Source organism: Pollicipes pollicipes, unplaced genomic scaffold (genome assembly GCF_011947565.3).
Source record: "Pollicipes pollicipes isolate AB1234 unplaced genomic scaffold, Ppol_2.1 Scaffold_6686;HRSCAF=7923_pilon_pilon_pilon, whole genome shotgun sequence".
In the NCBI taxonomy this organism is placed as follows: Eukaryota; Metazoa; Arthropoda; class Thecostraca; order Pollicipedomorpha; family Pollicipedidae; genus Pollicipes; species Pollicipes pollicipes.
Genome location: NW_023596921.1, coordinates 7,468,642 through 7,482,302, shown reverse-complemented (window position 1 = coordinate 7,482,302; position 13,661 = coordinate 7,468,642). Strand labels below are relative to the sequence as shown.

Below are 13,661 nucleotides of genomic sequence, written 5' to 3'. Positions count from 1 at the left end.
CTGGGGGAGAATACCTCCACCCTTGACCCCGACTACCGCTCGCCAGCACCTTGGTGGTGAGCAGGTCGAGCGAGCCGCCGTTCTCGCAGAGCAGCTTGACGATGTCGCGGTCCTCCTGCGGGTAGTGCAGCTTGTCCTTGGTCACGCGGCCGGCGTAGTGGACGGCCGTCTCGCCCTCGGAGTTGCGGATGTTGAGCAGCTTCTTCAGCCGGGCGGCGCCCTCCTCTTCCGAGCTGGCCAGCTTGCACACGCAGTCGCGCAGCAGACTAATCACCTGGTAGTTGCTGTTCTGACAGGCCAGATGCAGCGGGTTCTCGCCGTTCTGCACGGCGCCGGGGGACAGCACACATCAAGTGTTATCGCATGCTGGTGACGCGGGTTCAGCGTAAGATTAGGCAGTATAGATAGGTTCGTCAGATAAGAGGCACTAAAGGCCCTTACGGAAGTCAGATACGGAAGTCAAAATCAACGGGGTTGGTGTAAGCTGTAACCACAGCTGCGCCTTCTCGGGGCTGTTCAGCCTTAGTGGCCGCATGCTGAGGTGGCGCCTCCTGGTTCGGCGGCGCGCCCGGCTCGGCTCACGTTGGACTGGGTCATGGGGTCGGCGCCGTCCTGCAGCAGCAGCTGGCACGTCTTCAGATGGCCGCACTGGGCCGCCACGTGCAGCGGCGTCTGGCCTGCGGCGGGACACGGGCCGAACGCTCGCTGAGGGCGCACGGGCCACACACACACACACACGCACACACACGCACGAGGGACCGACAGAACCACGCAGAGCACGGCGACGGCCTGTCGACAAATGGCCGACGTGCAGCGGTCCGCACCAGATCTCGTATTGGTCACCCAGCTTCCGCAATTATCTAACGCGAAATGAAGATACGTGACTGTTGTGCATCCAGTGATTAGTAAATGCTGAACTCATTTGGCCAGCTTATGGCAAACGCATGATAACTGCCCGTCAAAATTTGGTCGATGCGTGACCACGGTGCGTGATGCGCAATTCACGGTGAATGTCGGTCAAAAGAAAAAACAGCTTGCAAATGCTAATATCCCAAACCAAAGATCCACTGCCAAGGCAAAGATCACCAATCCAAGCAAGTACTTCACAAGGGAGTGAAACTTTGTGCAATATATAACTAAGCATCTACTGGACGCAAACCGATCCATAAACAGTGTTAATTATGATTAGATCGGTGCACTAATTAACGTTCTAACCTATAAACCCTCAGTGATTGCCTGCGATCATTTAGTAGTCGGATGAGCAGTATCGCAAGGTGGGAAGGCAATTCATCGAGATCAGTGATAACCATTAAAGCGCGGAATTAATTATCCTCATTGACCCAGTGATCTTAAGTGCTCCTCCGTGACCATCCAATAGTTGTTTGAGGCACACCCTCATTCCCATTTGATATTTCGTGCAGTGATTCCGGATTTACTGCTAGTCATCTGGCATCATTCTTGCGATGTTACTGATATTTTCAACTGGCATGCTATTGGTCTAAGAGGTTCGTGTGATAATACATCAATTACTCCGAGTAAATCGGCGCTGAACGCACGTAAGATGCAAACAACTGACTTCCTTGCGTCTCTTCTTGCAAAATAATTATCTGGTGCGCTTCCATCGATAACAGTTTGCAGCAGGCGACTCAACAGCGGATCAGTCGTCGGCAGTTTGCCGCGCGCATTTTCCAGGACAGCAGAATATGCATCGCGTCAAACACGGAAGGTCCTCGACGCAGCCGCCATCCTGACGGCCCCGTGCCAGCCGGCGGGGCGGGACCGACGGGCTGCGCGAGATAGCTGAGGGTCGCGTGCCGACACGCTGCGTCCGTACCGTTCTCCATGGTGAGCTGCACGCTGGCTCCCGACTTGAGCAGCATCTCAGCGCACTTGTCGCCGTCCTGCACGCGCGCCGCTATGTGCAGCGGCGTCTCCCGCAGAGCGCCTCCTGCAACGTACGCACGCGCTCGCTGGTGAATATTGAGCCGGGCGCTCGAAGTGAACGGAAATTTCACAACAGGAGTGAAGAGGAGGCCAGCCACACAACCGCTGGGCCTTACCCCAAATTTGAGTTTCGTTTTTCGCCGCTGATAAACCAACGCCGTGGGGACCCTTTCTCCGCACGAGCTCTTTCGGGGGGGGGGGCGGGGGACCCGGTGCAGGCGGCACGAAGGGAGAGGTTACGAGTTGGCGGTCTCCGTGACCCCTGTTGTGCATGCGCCGTAAAGCAGCCCACCTTCACGTGCGGTGGATGTGTGGTGTATTGAAGGGCATGCCACTCCCAGGAGCCCAGCCATGAAGCATCTAAACGTCGCCGTTACGGTTCCTTGATGTGAGGTTATATGAAAGCCGTGTACGGAAGAAGACCGCACGTCAGCCTGCATGTTCGTAATTATGACAGGAATATCGCATATCTTGCTAACAGCCATGTCCGTCGCGTGATGAACTTTACAACGTGTTTGTGTTTTCATATCCACAACGGCTTGCTTTGTTAGCATGGGTCACCACATACAACACAAAAACAAAGCTGAATATTATTATCAGCTCGAACCAACAGCTTGTCAAAGTGGTTTCAACATTCATTGGTTTATCGCAATCTGCGTCGTAATACCAAAACATTGTGATGTTTTCCGCGTTGAAAAGGCAACAATCGAAAATAGTGTATTGGTTACTGGCGTAACACACGCTTCCCTGCCAACATACTGACCGAAATACGGTCAGCATGATTCATGCGTTCAGAGTGAGTAAAATTCCATGCAGCGAGCCGTTACCGATCAAATCCGGCCTGGTCTAACCGAGAAAAGCATCGCCCGACCGACATGGACGTACCCCTGATCTCCACCTGGGCGCCGTGACCCAGCAGGGTCTCCACGACGGCTGCCTTGCCCGCCTGCACGGCCAGGTGAAGAGCGGTGTAGTTGTCCTGGCGGGCACAAGAGGCCGCGGTCAGTCGACTGCGGGCTCCACATCAAACAGAATGTCGCATCGCGATGCTGCGCCGGCTCCGACGAATGTGTGAGGCATGCTGCCCGCTAAAAGTCAGTAATGCCAGTGATGAGTGGTAAGGCCCGTGGTGAGCGATCCCGATGATGGGCTGCGTTCAGATCGAGTGGGCGAATCGGGAACAATGCGAACGGCTCGTGCGAGAAGTCAAGTGGCTACCAACGTAGGCCCGGAAGCCCAACATTATGAAAGGTCCTCCACCTGCTGCTGGCGATACGGCCTCGTTTCAGCTGACTGAAGAGTATAGGAAGGATGACGTCACTGCCGCCATCTGAGGCGTCATCTCTGAGCACCAGTGTATCGCAGGTGCACTGACAGACCGCTGGTGGCGTTTGTTGGTCTCACCCTGGTGGCGGCGTCGACACTTTCGCCCTTTTGAATCAGGGCGTTGATGACTCCGACGTGGCCGGTGAGGGCAGGCCGTGTGGATGGCCCGAGCTCCCGCCTGAGGGTGGGGCGGCCATTGTCAGCCTCCGGCCAGCGGAAACGACGCACGTGGGATGCCTTACTGACCGTCTTGGCAGGAGCTGTAGTGGCCATGGTCTTGCTATCGGTAACGAAGCGTACTTACCCTTTCTCCCGCGGGCTGTTTTGACTTGACGCAATTCAAACTGATCTAGATTTGTATCTGTCAGAGTCAATCATACCTTGCAGTGTGGGTTAATACCATGTCAACTCGCGTTCCACCAAGGTCAATACCATGTCAACTCCCGTTCCACCAAGGTTAATACTATGTCAACTCGCGTTCCGTCAAAGTCAGTACGATGTCAACTCGCGTTCCACCAAGGTCCATACTATGTCAACTCGCGTTCACCAAGGTCAATACCATGTCAACTCGCGTTCCATCAAGGTCAATACTACGTCAGCTCGCGTTCCGCTGAGACCAATACAACACAACATGTCAACCAACAAATGTTGAGCCCAAGTTAATTTTACTGTCCACTTGTGATAAATCGGTGAGTAAACTTAACCTACACAAAAGAGTAATGCTTTGCTCATCATGAGACGTTATAATTGTGTGCGACTCAGAAGGGCAGAAAATTGACATATACTGATCTTACCTGTCCCTGACATCCTCACAGATGCCACAGGGACCAGAAGTCATCAGGCCGTCATGGGGACTGGGAAGTCGCGTGACTTGCGACGCCACCAGTTATACGACATGTATGTTTTGAATGCTTTATAGGCTACGGTTATCAATTGCCTACAGATTTCCTGACTAATCAGCCAGATCCCGACATATCATGGCGCACAAGTAACCAATACAGACGGCGGCGGCGGGGGAAGAAACGTCTGGCGCTGCCCGGTCAGCCTCCGATTAGCCCCACGAGGAACGTCCTGCCGTGAGGACGTGCTGAAATCAAAACCGGCCGTAACCAATCCGATCAAGCGAGCAGCCGTCCGAGTGTGATCAGCACGGGTGAGCGGCGCACCTTGTTGGGCATATGCAGAGGAACGCCTTTTCGTAGGAACGCCATCACCGCCTCCGGATGGCCGTTCAGCGAGGCAATGTGCATTAACGTGCTGCCATCTTTGGTCCGATCCATAACCGAAGCTTTGAACTTGTCCGCCAGGATTTCAACCACTAGCGCGTGACCCCGCTCGGCAGCGATGTGCAGCGGGGTCCGATCTGAAATGGACCGAGGGTCGGGTTACAGGAGAGTTGGCAAAGCGACGCTGACGTATGCAGTCAGCGCACGGATACATGGTGCGCACCGTGTATTGGGGTAGGTCCTCCCGACCGACAGGATGGGAACCTAGCAACAGCACGTGCACTGAACCTGCGATCATAATTCGCCCCGCGGTTGGGCCAAATCTGCCCCCGGCCTCACCATATTGTCTCAGAGAGCATGACACTGAAAGTGCACAATATGCAGTGTGAAAAGAAATTGCAGTAAGTCTTCTTGTGAGCCAAGTAATGATCTAAGGCAGGTTCATTTTATTTGAGTCAATTAAGATCAAAGACATTCAGACCCATCACTCGTAGTGTCGTTTGGGTCACACGGGGCCTTCTCATTTTTTATGTGCTGTAACCAGACATAAAGATAACACTGATGAGCTTTCCCACCAAGGGAGCCATGACACATGTGTATTCCATACCAGGGAACCAGGCGGAGACGTTACCAGCTCTGTGCGTTTCACCGCCATTGGCACGCGCTCTCCTCCTCTTTAGGCGTGTGTTTGTAGGACCGCGATAATTTTCTCAAGTCTTAATAGATTGCATGGCACAAAAGAGTACTGCCTTTCACAACTCTCAGCCGACTTTAGATCCATTTGGCATGCGCTGCGCTTCATACTCGGGTGAAGGCACGCTGAATCGCACATAGGTATGCTAGCTTCCTTGTTGTAGGGCGAATTAAAAAGCACGGACGGCTGGGGGGGGGGGGGCTGTTGGGCTCCCCTCGCAGAACAGCGGGCATGTTAACAAGGCGTGCTACCTGTTCTCAATTACACACACACCACACACACACACACACACACACACACATATATATATATATATATATATATATATATATATATATATATATATATATATATATTTGCTCCACCCGCAATACGTGCATGCAACCAGGCTGTGCCCAATCGCCTTATGGTTCCATGCTGAATGATCACGTGCCTGCCAGCGATCCTGGATCTGTGATACACCCATGTGTTCGTCTGTTTCTCCGAGCTAGACGACGTTATGTGGCATGAACATGTGCGGCAAATCGATATGTTTGAGTTGGACAAGGCTAGAGCTGCGTCATTTGCATTCTTGGGATAAAGACGAGGTTGCGTGATTATATGGAGGGTGGCACTGAGGAAGCATCTATAACTATCGGCTTTAAACACACAATTCAGTTGATATCCGATTTCACTTTGTGATGTAAAGGTTGCAAACAGGGCCATTTAACACCGCGGCAGGTTAGAAGTAAAGACGCTCGAGAATGTGCTCTCGCAGGAAAACCACGTATCAGCAAGGTGAATTGGATATAGCGCCATTCCTCCGTCCCCTTAACGATGCTGAAGGTGGCACCGGAAGCCCTTAATGCCACCGTTGGCAGCTGTGTTCTCCCTGCTGCGCTCCATATAAGGTATATGTTTTATTGTTTGACAGCCCAGGTTGGTGCGAGCAAACAACACACGGATGAAATAAAACGACGCCAACTCTCCCGCGTGAATGGGAACAGGTGTTACGATGGGGAGCTTGCCACTTCCGCTGGTGAAAATTCGGGATTTGTCACAGTGAACAGTGCCGTCAACTAACGCGCGATGTTGTCAATACTTTGAAGGCCTTAAACAATTATTCATCACTCATATCTGTGAGACCCTTGCAAGCTGGCGTCTTTAGCTGCCTCGCTATAGGCTCTCGTTAGCTCGACGCGTCTTTTAGTACCACATAATAAAACGTGAGCCATGAAGCGTGAATGACCGGCACGATGTCGCTGCTCAATGTTCCACGATAGGTCGCTTCAAGTCGTTTTTAGATGATATTCACGCGACGATCACTGATGTGTTTGTCGCCCCCTATCCGCTACGCTTCTCCGAACTGGTGGCCATCCGGCGGAGCTCTTTGTGCTGCAGTTCTCCGAACCTCCTACACTTGGCGACAAAAGCCGTGTGATTGCAATGGCGGTGGGTGCCCTCGGTTCACCAATGCACGTCCAGAACGGGTACCGGTCGCGCAGTGGTTTCACCGCGCTTCTGGGAAACCATATGCCTCGGGTTCGATTTCCCTTGACGCCTACCCTTCCTGCCAGGGCGAGGGGCAGGTGACGTCATACAATCTCGGCTGCTGATTCTGTCGTAAAGTCTTCATAGCAGTAGCACCCGCAATGCATGGTATAACGTTTATAGCAATAGCAGAGGCAGGTCTGATCGTAGAACTATGTGCTGCTATGTTCGTCCGAACACGGCCCCTGTAGGCAGCAGCATGGCCTGTGATGTCCCCGTTGGGCCATCTGACACTGACATTACGAGGCGTAAGCGAATCGAACCCTTTCACGACGCCTTTGTTTAAGTGACATCGGCCCGCATTAGACAAATGAGCATGCCGTCGGAAATGATTATGCCGTCTGACTCATTGCCTCTCTGAAATCGGAGTAGATTTATTTGAAGGCCTTTTGAAAGGCAAGAAACAAGAAGGGGGAGTGAGCTTGCGACCGGCGCCAGCAGTGTCACGGTGTCACGTGTCAATTGTGTCAAATGTTTTCACTGCAAAGGCCAGCCTGGAATTCACGTTTCAGCGATGCTTCGCCAGAAGCCGTCTACGAGCGTGGCTAGAAGAGATTTGTGCAGTGTTGCCAAGGACAAAAAAACATCCCGCAACCGTTATTAGATAAAAGCAAAACGACAAAGGCCACCTGAACACATTTCAGCACAGACAGCCTTGCTTCATGGGCACGTTAAACACCCTGACGTAAGTGGAGAATGGGTGAAGAAAGAAGCAGCTGTGATGAACGGTCCCCTAACTCATTTGCATAAGATAAAAATAGGCATTGCATTAGCACTACAAAGGCGTTAAACTCGCCTACTTACAGACGGATCCATATCTATAATCAGCCACCACTAGTGGCAAACCTGGAACGTGGCCTGGGAACAAAGCTGGAATAATGGTTGTCAAATAAAAATCACGGTGGTGATCTTTTTAAGGATGACGCCATAGCCGCTGCGCCACGTTTTCCCACACTCACAATGCAACACCGCCTGACGTGTGAAGAATTGAGCCCTAATCCCCACCGTGACCGGGACATCCGGCTCCGATCTTCTGTCCATCGCCACCTGTCGTCAGCCTGCCCCCTCGCCCTCCGATCGCGGGGGGGCTCTCACAGCTGACCGCGCGTGTGACGTCAGCGCGCTCGTCGCGCCTGCTCGCGGGGCCGCGGGCTGCGTCGCCACGGCGCGCCTGACGTGCGGGGTAAGCCGGCCGGCATGCTTTATCAATGGCGGCTGGGTGCCGCCGGAAGCGACCCGATGGTATCATCAAAGTAGACGGCCGGATTAGGGGGCCGCGCACCCGCCGACGAGGCTGCTACTCAGACGGCCCCCGTCGTCGGGCACAGCTCGGCCACGGATGGACGGGGCGGAACTGTGGCCGAGTTTGTGGTGACGTGAGGGCCTCAGCGTCACGCATCCGCCGGTGGGAATGGGCCGAGCAATATCGTTACGCCCATTTATGCGCGTTGGTTGGCTTTCAAACGTACAGTCATCGCATGCGCCGATTAGCACATGATGATGGCCAGTCACCAGCGTGCACTGCTTTGGGATTTATGATCTGAATAAACAAATAATTTATGTCGTAGTAACTAAGGTAGGCTGATCAACAAATCTCCAACCATTATAAGCGCGCTCAATAATTCTCTTCTCGCGTAAAACGGCAATATTCCGCAACTGGTTGTTGCTGGGAGGGAGTTAGGATTTATGTTTGGTACTTCACGAGCGTCGCTGTTATTTACGCAGTTCAAAATGGCATGCATGTACGACTATGTACGATAAGCCATGCATGTTTTTCTCCTGTCCGTAAGCGTCATACGACTATCCCAGAAATTTTCGACGGCATGAATCCACATATCCCACGGTTACACTCGCATTGCGGACGTCACATGGTCAATATATATATATATATATATATATATATATATATATATATATATATACACATCAGAAGTGCTCACCGCCCACCATGTGATTGTGATTGTGACAATAGTGTTCCCATTGTGTATTCGTGATGTTCCCATTATGAGTGTTTCTTACTTGTATGAAAATGAAAATAGCAATCCGTCTTACTTCAATTAGTTATGCTTAATTTATGTTCCCCGTACCAAAAGATGGTTTCCAACAGTAGTGCACGATTTTTCATCATTTAAAACTCAAAACTTATTTGTTGTGCAATTTGGTCTTCTCCGAAGATGAGATAAGATCTCGAAACGTTAGAATGGAAGGAGTTATGAATATATGAGTAATTTTGTGCGAACCATCTTTAATCTAAGCGATGACGCAAAGTCGAAGGCCCGGAAACTAGAACGATGCATCAAAAAGCTCGTCAATGCTGAGTCAGCAGTTATTTTTAATCAAACATGTATCAAAGAAAGAATTCTGCCAAAATATTCCAACATATATATATATATATATATATATATATATATATATATATATACAATAGATATGGTCGACTTAAGGGATCTAGCCACCCCAAACAGCGCCTAAAAGCAACATGAATGTGCCAAAATCCTCCAGTCGTTCCCGCGCTTTGTAATCGCCCACTGGAGGTCGATGTTAACAGTCTGTGATTTAAATGACGCCCGGTTGTGTTGGCCGATCGGCCATCGCCGACTGAGACCGTTTCACGGCGGTCTGGCTTTTCGGCGCCGATGTCGGCGCGGCTGTTTTGTCAACAGACGGGCGGCGCGGTCAGGGGCGGCCGACACGCACGGCCCCCCGGTGTCGGCTACCGGTCACGCAGCTCAACAGTCGGCGCCTGAACGGAGCTCCGTGGGGCGAAGGCCTTCCTGATCGGTAACATGAGTTAGCCTATCGAAGATCCATGCGCCCTATTCGTTTGATACATAATGCACTCCTGCTAAACGCTAAAAACAAACCAGCGAATACTCCATCGGTGACCTTTTTTTCAAAGTACGCTCAGGCCTAAATCGAGGGAGGTATGAATGCTATGCCCCTTTTAGAACTTAAAGTTATCTACAGAGTACAGAAACACCCAGATAGGAAGATAAGTGAATCTTTTCTTATAACAAGTCAGTGACCGAATCTTAACGTACAGGGCCCATCATGGTCGATTATGCGAACGTGATATATGCCTTTACGCATGATTTGTGCTAGCTTCAAATCGCTTACATGCGTAAGTGGTGCCTGACGTGCCAGTGGTGATGTGCGGTTTCCTGTTCAACTGAAATCGCTGGAGTGCTTTGGAGCTCGCGAAGCCGGCGCCTGCCACCAACTGGCTGTACAAAGGTTTATCCAACTCTAGCGGACCAAGTGGTGTGGCAGCGCTCGCTGGCGTCGACAAGACGAAGGAGCAGGAGGAGGCGCGGCACGCTCTGCGGCAGACATTTGACTCCGTCATTAACTGCTCAAAGCAGCAAATGACGCAGGCCTGGCCTGCCTGTTGCCGGGACGAGGAGGCTGGAAACGTCATCCAGTTTTCAGCGCGCAGTGTTCGTCCACTGTACGGCCCACCGCCTGAACCTGGTCTGCCAGGAGGCGCTGAACGGCGTGCACGAGGTCCGGGACGCCATCCAGGAGGTCGGTCGACTGGTATCTTTTTACCTCGACTCGCCCAAGAGGATGGTTGCGCTAGAGCACATCGGAGCCCAGGCATCTCTGCGCCCGCTGTGCCCCACCCGATGGACCTGCAGCGAGGCGTGCCAGGCCTCCGTAGTCGAGCAGAACGGGGTCTTGGTGACCAGCCCTGATGAGCTCGCGGAGGTGCTAAGGTGCGTCCAGGAGGTGTCAGCCACTGCCAGCGGCTTTGGCGGAACCCTCAGAGACTTGAGCTTTTCCTTTTGGCCTGTGCGTGGCTCTGCTGCTGCTCGAGCTGACGACACCCGCCATGTGCACTATGCAGGGACAGGCGCAGTTGGTGTCTGCCAATCTAGGGGTCGCACGTGCTGTCAGGGATGTCGTCCTGTCCCAGCGTGACCGCTTCGAACGCCTTTGGGCGGAGCTGATGTCCGTCGCGGAGCGTCTAGAAGTGGGCTGCCTCAGGCTGCGGACGCCCGATGCGACCACCTCGGCGACTGGACAACGGTGCCGAGCCACACCAGCATGCCTGTCCCGATGACCGCTACCGCCAGGCGTACTGCGAAGCCGTCGACTGGCTGGCCGGCTCCATCAGCGGTCGGCTCGGCTCTGATGACCCCATCCTGACCAAGGCCGAGAGGGCGCTCTTCATGGCGGAAGAGTGAGGCAGCCGGCAACTGTTGTCAACCGCCACCTTCTACGACCTCGACCTGGAGCGGCTCCGCCTCCACCGCCGGATGTTGTTGGATGGGGCGTCAATCTAGAGAAAGGCACGACTGACCTCCCTCGATGGCGTGATGGCCCTACTGAGTGATGAGAGGCTGCGGCAGGTGCTGCCAACCGCTGTCGCGCTGCTGTGTTTGGTCCTGACCGCTCCAGCAACATTGTGCGCGGCAGAGCGGCCGTTCAGTCTTCTTCGTCGTCTGAGAGGATGGCTGCTCCCCATCCTAGGCCAAGAGCGGCTAAATCACGCCGCAGTGCTGGCCACATACCCAGACGTGGTGGACGCTCCGGCTCTGCAGGCCGAGTTGAAGCAGTTCGCCTCGGGGCCAAGTCAACGGTGCAACACTTTCGGCAGCTGGTAGATCATAAAGTGTCAGCACCTACCGTCGCCGTCCAGCGCCCAGCGGCCGCTGCTGTCGTCCAATGGTATGCCGCCACCGTTACAACTGTCCAGCGTTGTGCTGCCACGGCCGCTGCTGTGTGTAACTGCTGAGCCGCCGACGTCACTGCTTCAGTACAGTGTTGTACCAACGCTCACGACAGCTTAAGCAGGGTTGTTTCTTAAGTTTGCGAAAGCGCGATAGCCATCCCTCCTTCAAGGCAAGAGGAGAAGCTCTATTTTCTTTTTTGGGTGATTGAAATGTGTTGCTTGAGACTGAAAATATCAGAAGAATTTTGTGATTGTGATGTGGGGCTCTATGATCCTGCTCTGTTCATTGGCTGCTTTGGGGGACTAAAGGGGCTGGTACTGATGGTGGTACTGACCTCCCACAACGTGACCAGGAGGCGAAAACGTGTTTTTTCGAAAAAATGGCAGATTTTGTTGTCAAAATGTGAAGTGCATCCCACTTGTTAGCATTTCTGCTTTTAGTTCATAAGAACCGCAATTTATTGTATAAAACGGAAAGAATTAAAACGAAAGCTAAGTGGCCGGATTTCGATTAGGTTTTTGAGGGTGAGAGGAGGCTAACCAATGAAGCCAGTTTTTTCCTGCGATTAGCGGCTAAATCGGCCATTGGGTTGACTATCCCCTCCCCCCCAAACTTTTCAAGAAATCAGCACCTCTGCCCTGGTTACGGGCGTTTGATGTTTTTGAAAGCAAAGTAATTTTGCAGGGTCGCAGGTTTTGCAGGCAAAAAACGTTGCAGATGGTCCTTTATCTGATTCGCGCTGAGCATTCCTCTCTTGAGTGGTAAATTCGGATGCTTAAACAATACCACGCTGTCTATGGACTGCCCGCCTTTCCTCTCATCGGATTAAGAAGCATGGGTGGCTGGTAAGTGGCGAATAATATGACAAGTAATGGACGGGAGAGCACGGAATAATGTGATTATTATTAAAGCTTGCAACAGCCTGGAGTCATGAATTATGTAGTTATGTGTCAAAAGATAGGCTACATGTGGCATAATGTTGAAATGTTTGGGCCTGACTGGAGTTTGCAGAATACTTAGGCGGCAGCCGGAAGAGCCAGGCAGGGCTGATTGCTTCCCTAACTTTTTAATAATTTATAATTGGCATCGAAGACTTTGGCAGGATAGACATAATCATACTTGGTCAATGTGCTGACACTATATGGGATGGAAAACATTGCATTGGATTTGCACTGGGATGAAAGAAAGTTTGTGTTTTAGTGTGTGTGTGTGTGTGTGTGTGTGTGTGTGTGTGTGTGTGTGTGTGTGTGTGTGTGTGTGTGTGTGTGTGCGTGTGTGTGTGTGTGTGTGTGTGTGTGTGTGTGTGTGTGTGTGTGTGTGTGCGTGTGTGTGTGTGTGTTTACTCTGATCTCAATGAGAATATGGTGACTAATATTTAAACCAGAGTTGTTTTGGAGATGGTTATGGTGCAAGCGCATTTTGCGTGAGCAAAATGTTGGTTATGTTCATTGTATAATCCCAATGGAGATGTGCCCAGATCATGTAAAGTTGGTGCCAAGATATTTAGTTTTTTAGTTGATGTATTTTCATTTAGTTGGTGCGTTGACAAGAAATTTGTGGTGTATTTTTGTGATATGCCAGCAAAATTATGGGAAGGGGGCCAACCCAACATTGGGGAAGCTCACTTCAGCACTGGGGGGCCAATGCCCTCATAAAAGTATTCAAATTGACGCCGCTGGTTGATACACTGGCCATCCCACTCTGTAAGCTTGGTGCTGCTATCTAGCTAAGTTTTTTAAAATCTTGGGGGTCTAATTGAACCCCAACTGAGCGATCGGCATCCCACTGGCCATCACGGTGCGTGTTAAGTGTCGATGAAGGAAGCTCTTACGCCGCACCCGTCCACAGATTACTGCATCGAAACACACATATCTTCAGCATTTCATAGATAATCGCTTCGCTAGTCAAAGAGTGTGCCGTATGCACATCAGCCTCTGGACTTAGAGTTGAAGCAAGGGTCATTAGATGCCGGCTTGGTGACGCCCTACTGGGATCATTCATCTCAGATTAACCTCGAAGTACGACCGACGATTAGGCTAGCTCCGTGGTGCTACGATGTGCTGCATTCCGATACGAACTGGCCAATGAGCGACATCCCAGCGGACTGAGTTACCAGCGCACATCCTGTTGTCATCAGGAGCAAGAACGGTTTGGGCGAGGAACACCCTCAGTCGATGCAGATCTGATGATAGCGGAAAAAGAGGGATAGGACCGTTTGCTGTGGACTTATCTAACTACGTTGGTATGATACCAATGGTTGGAAGC

At 51.9% G+C, this 13,661-nt stretch overlaps 1 protein-coding gene across 1 annotated transcript in view; it reads right to left on the bottom strand.

Moving 5' to 3' along the window:
* Window positions 1–13,661, bottom strand: part of LOC119107385 (uncharacterized) — a 77,152-nt gene that overhangs the window by 18,257 nt on the left and 45,234 nt on the right. Inside the window, 7 exon segments of the mRNA XM_037230819.1 lie at window positions 50–322; window positions 583–677; window positions 1,835–1,948; window positions 2,830–2,923; window positions 3,349–3,420; window positions 3,422–3,448; window positions 4,437–4,633. Coding sequence (XP_037086714.1) covers window positions 50–322; window positions 583–677; window positions 1,835–1,948; window positions 2,830–2,923; window positions 3,349–3,420; window positions 3,422–3,448; window positions 4,437–4,633 — 872 coding nt within the window.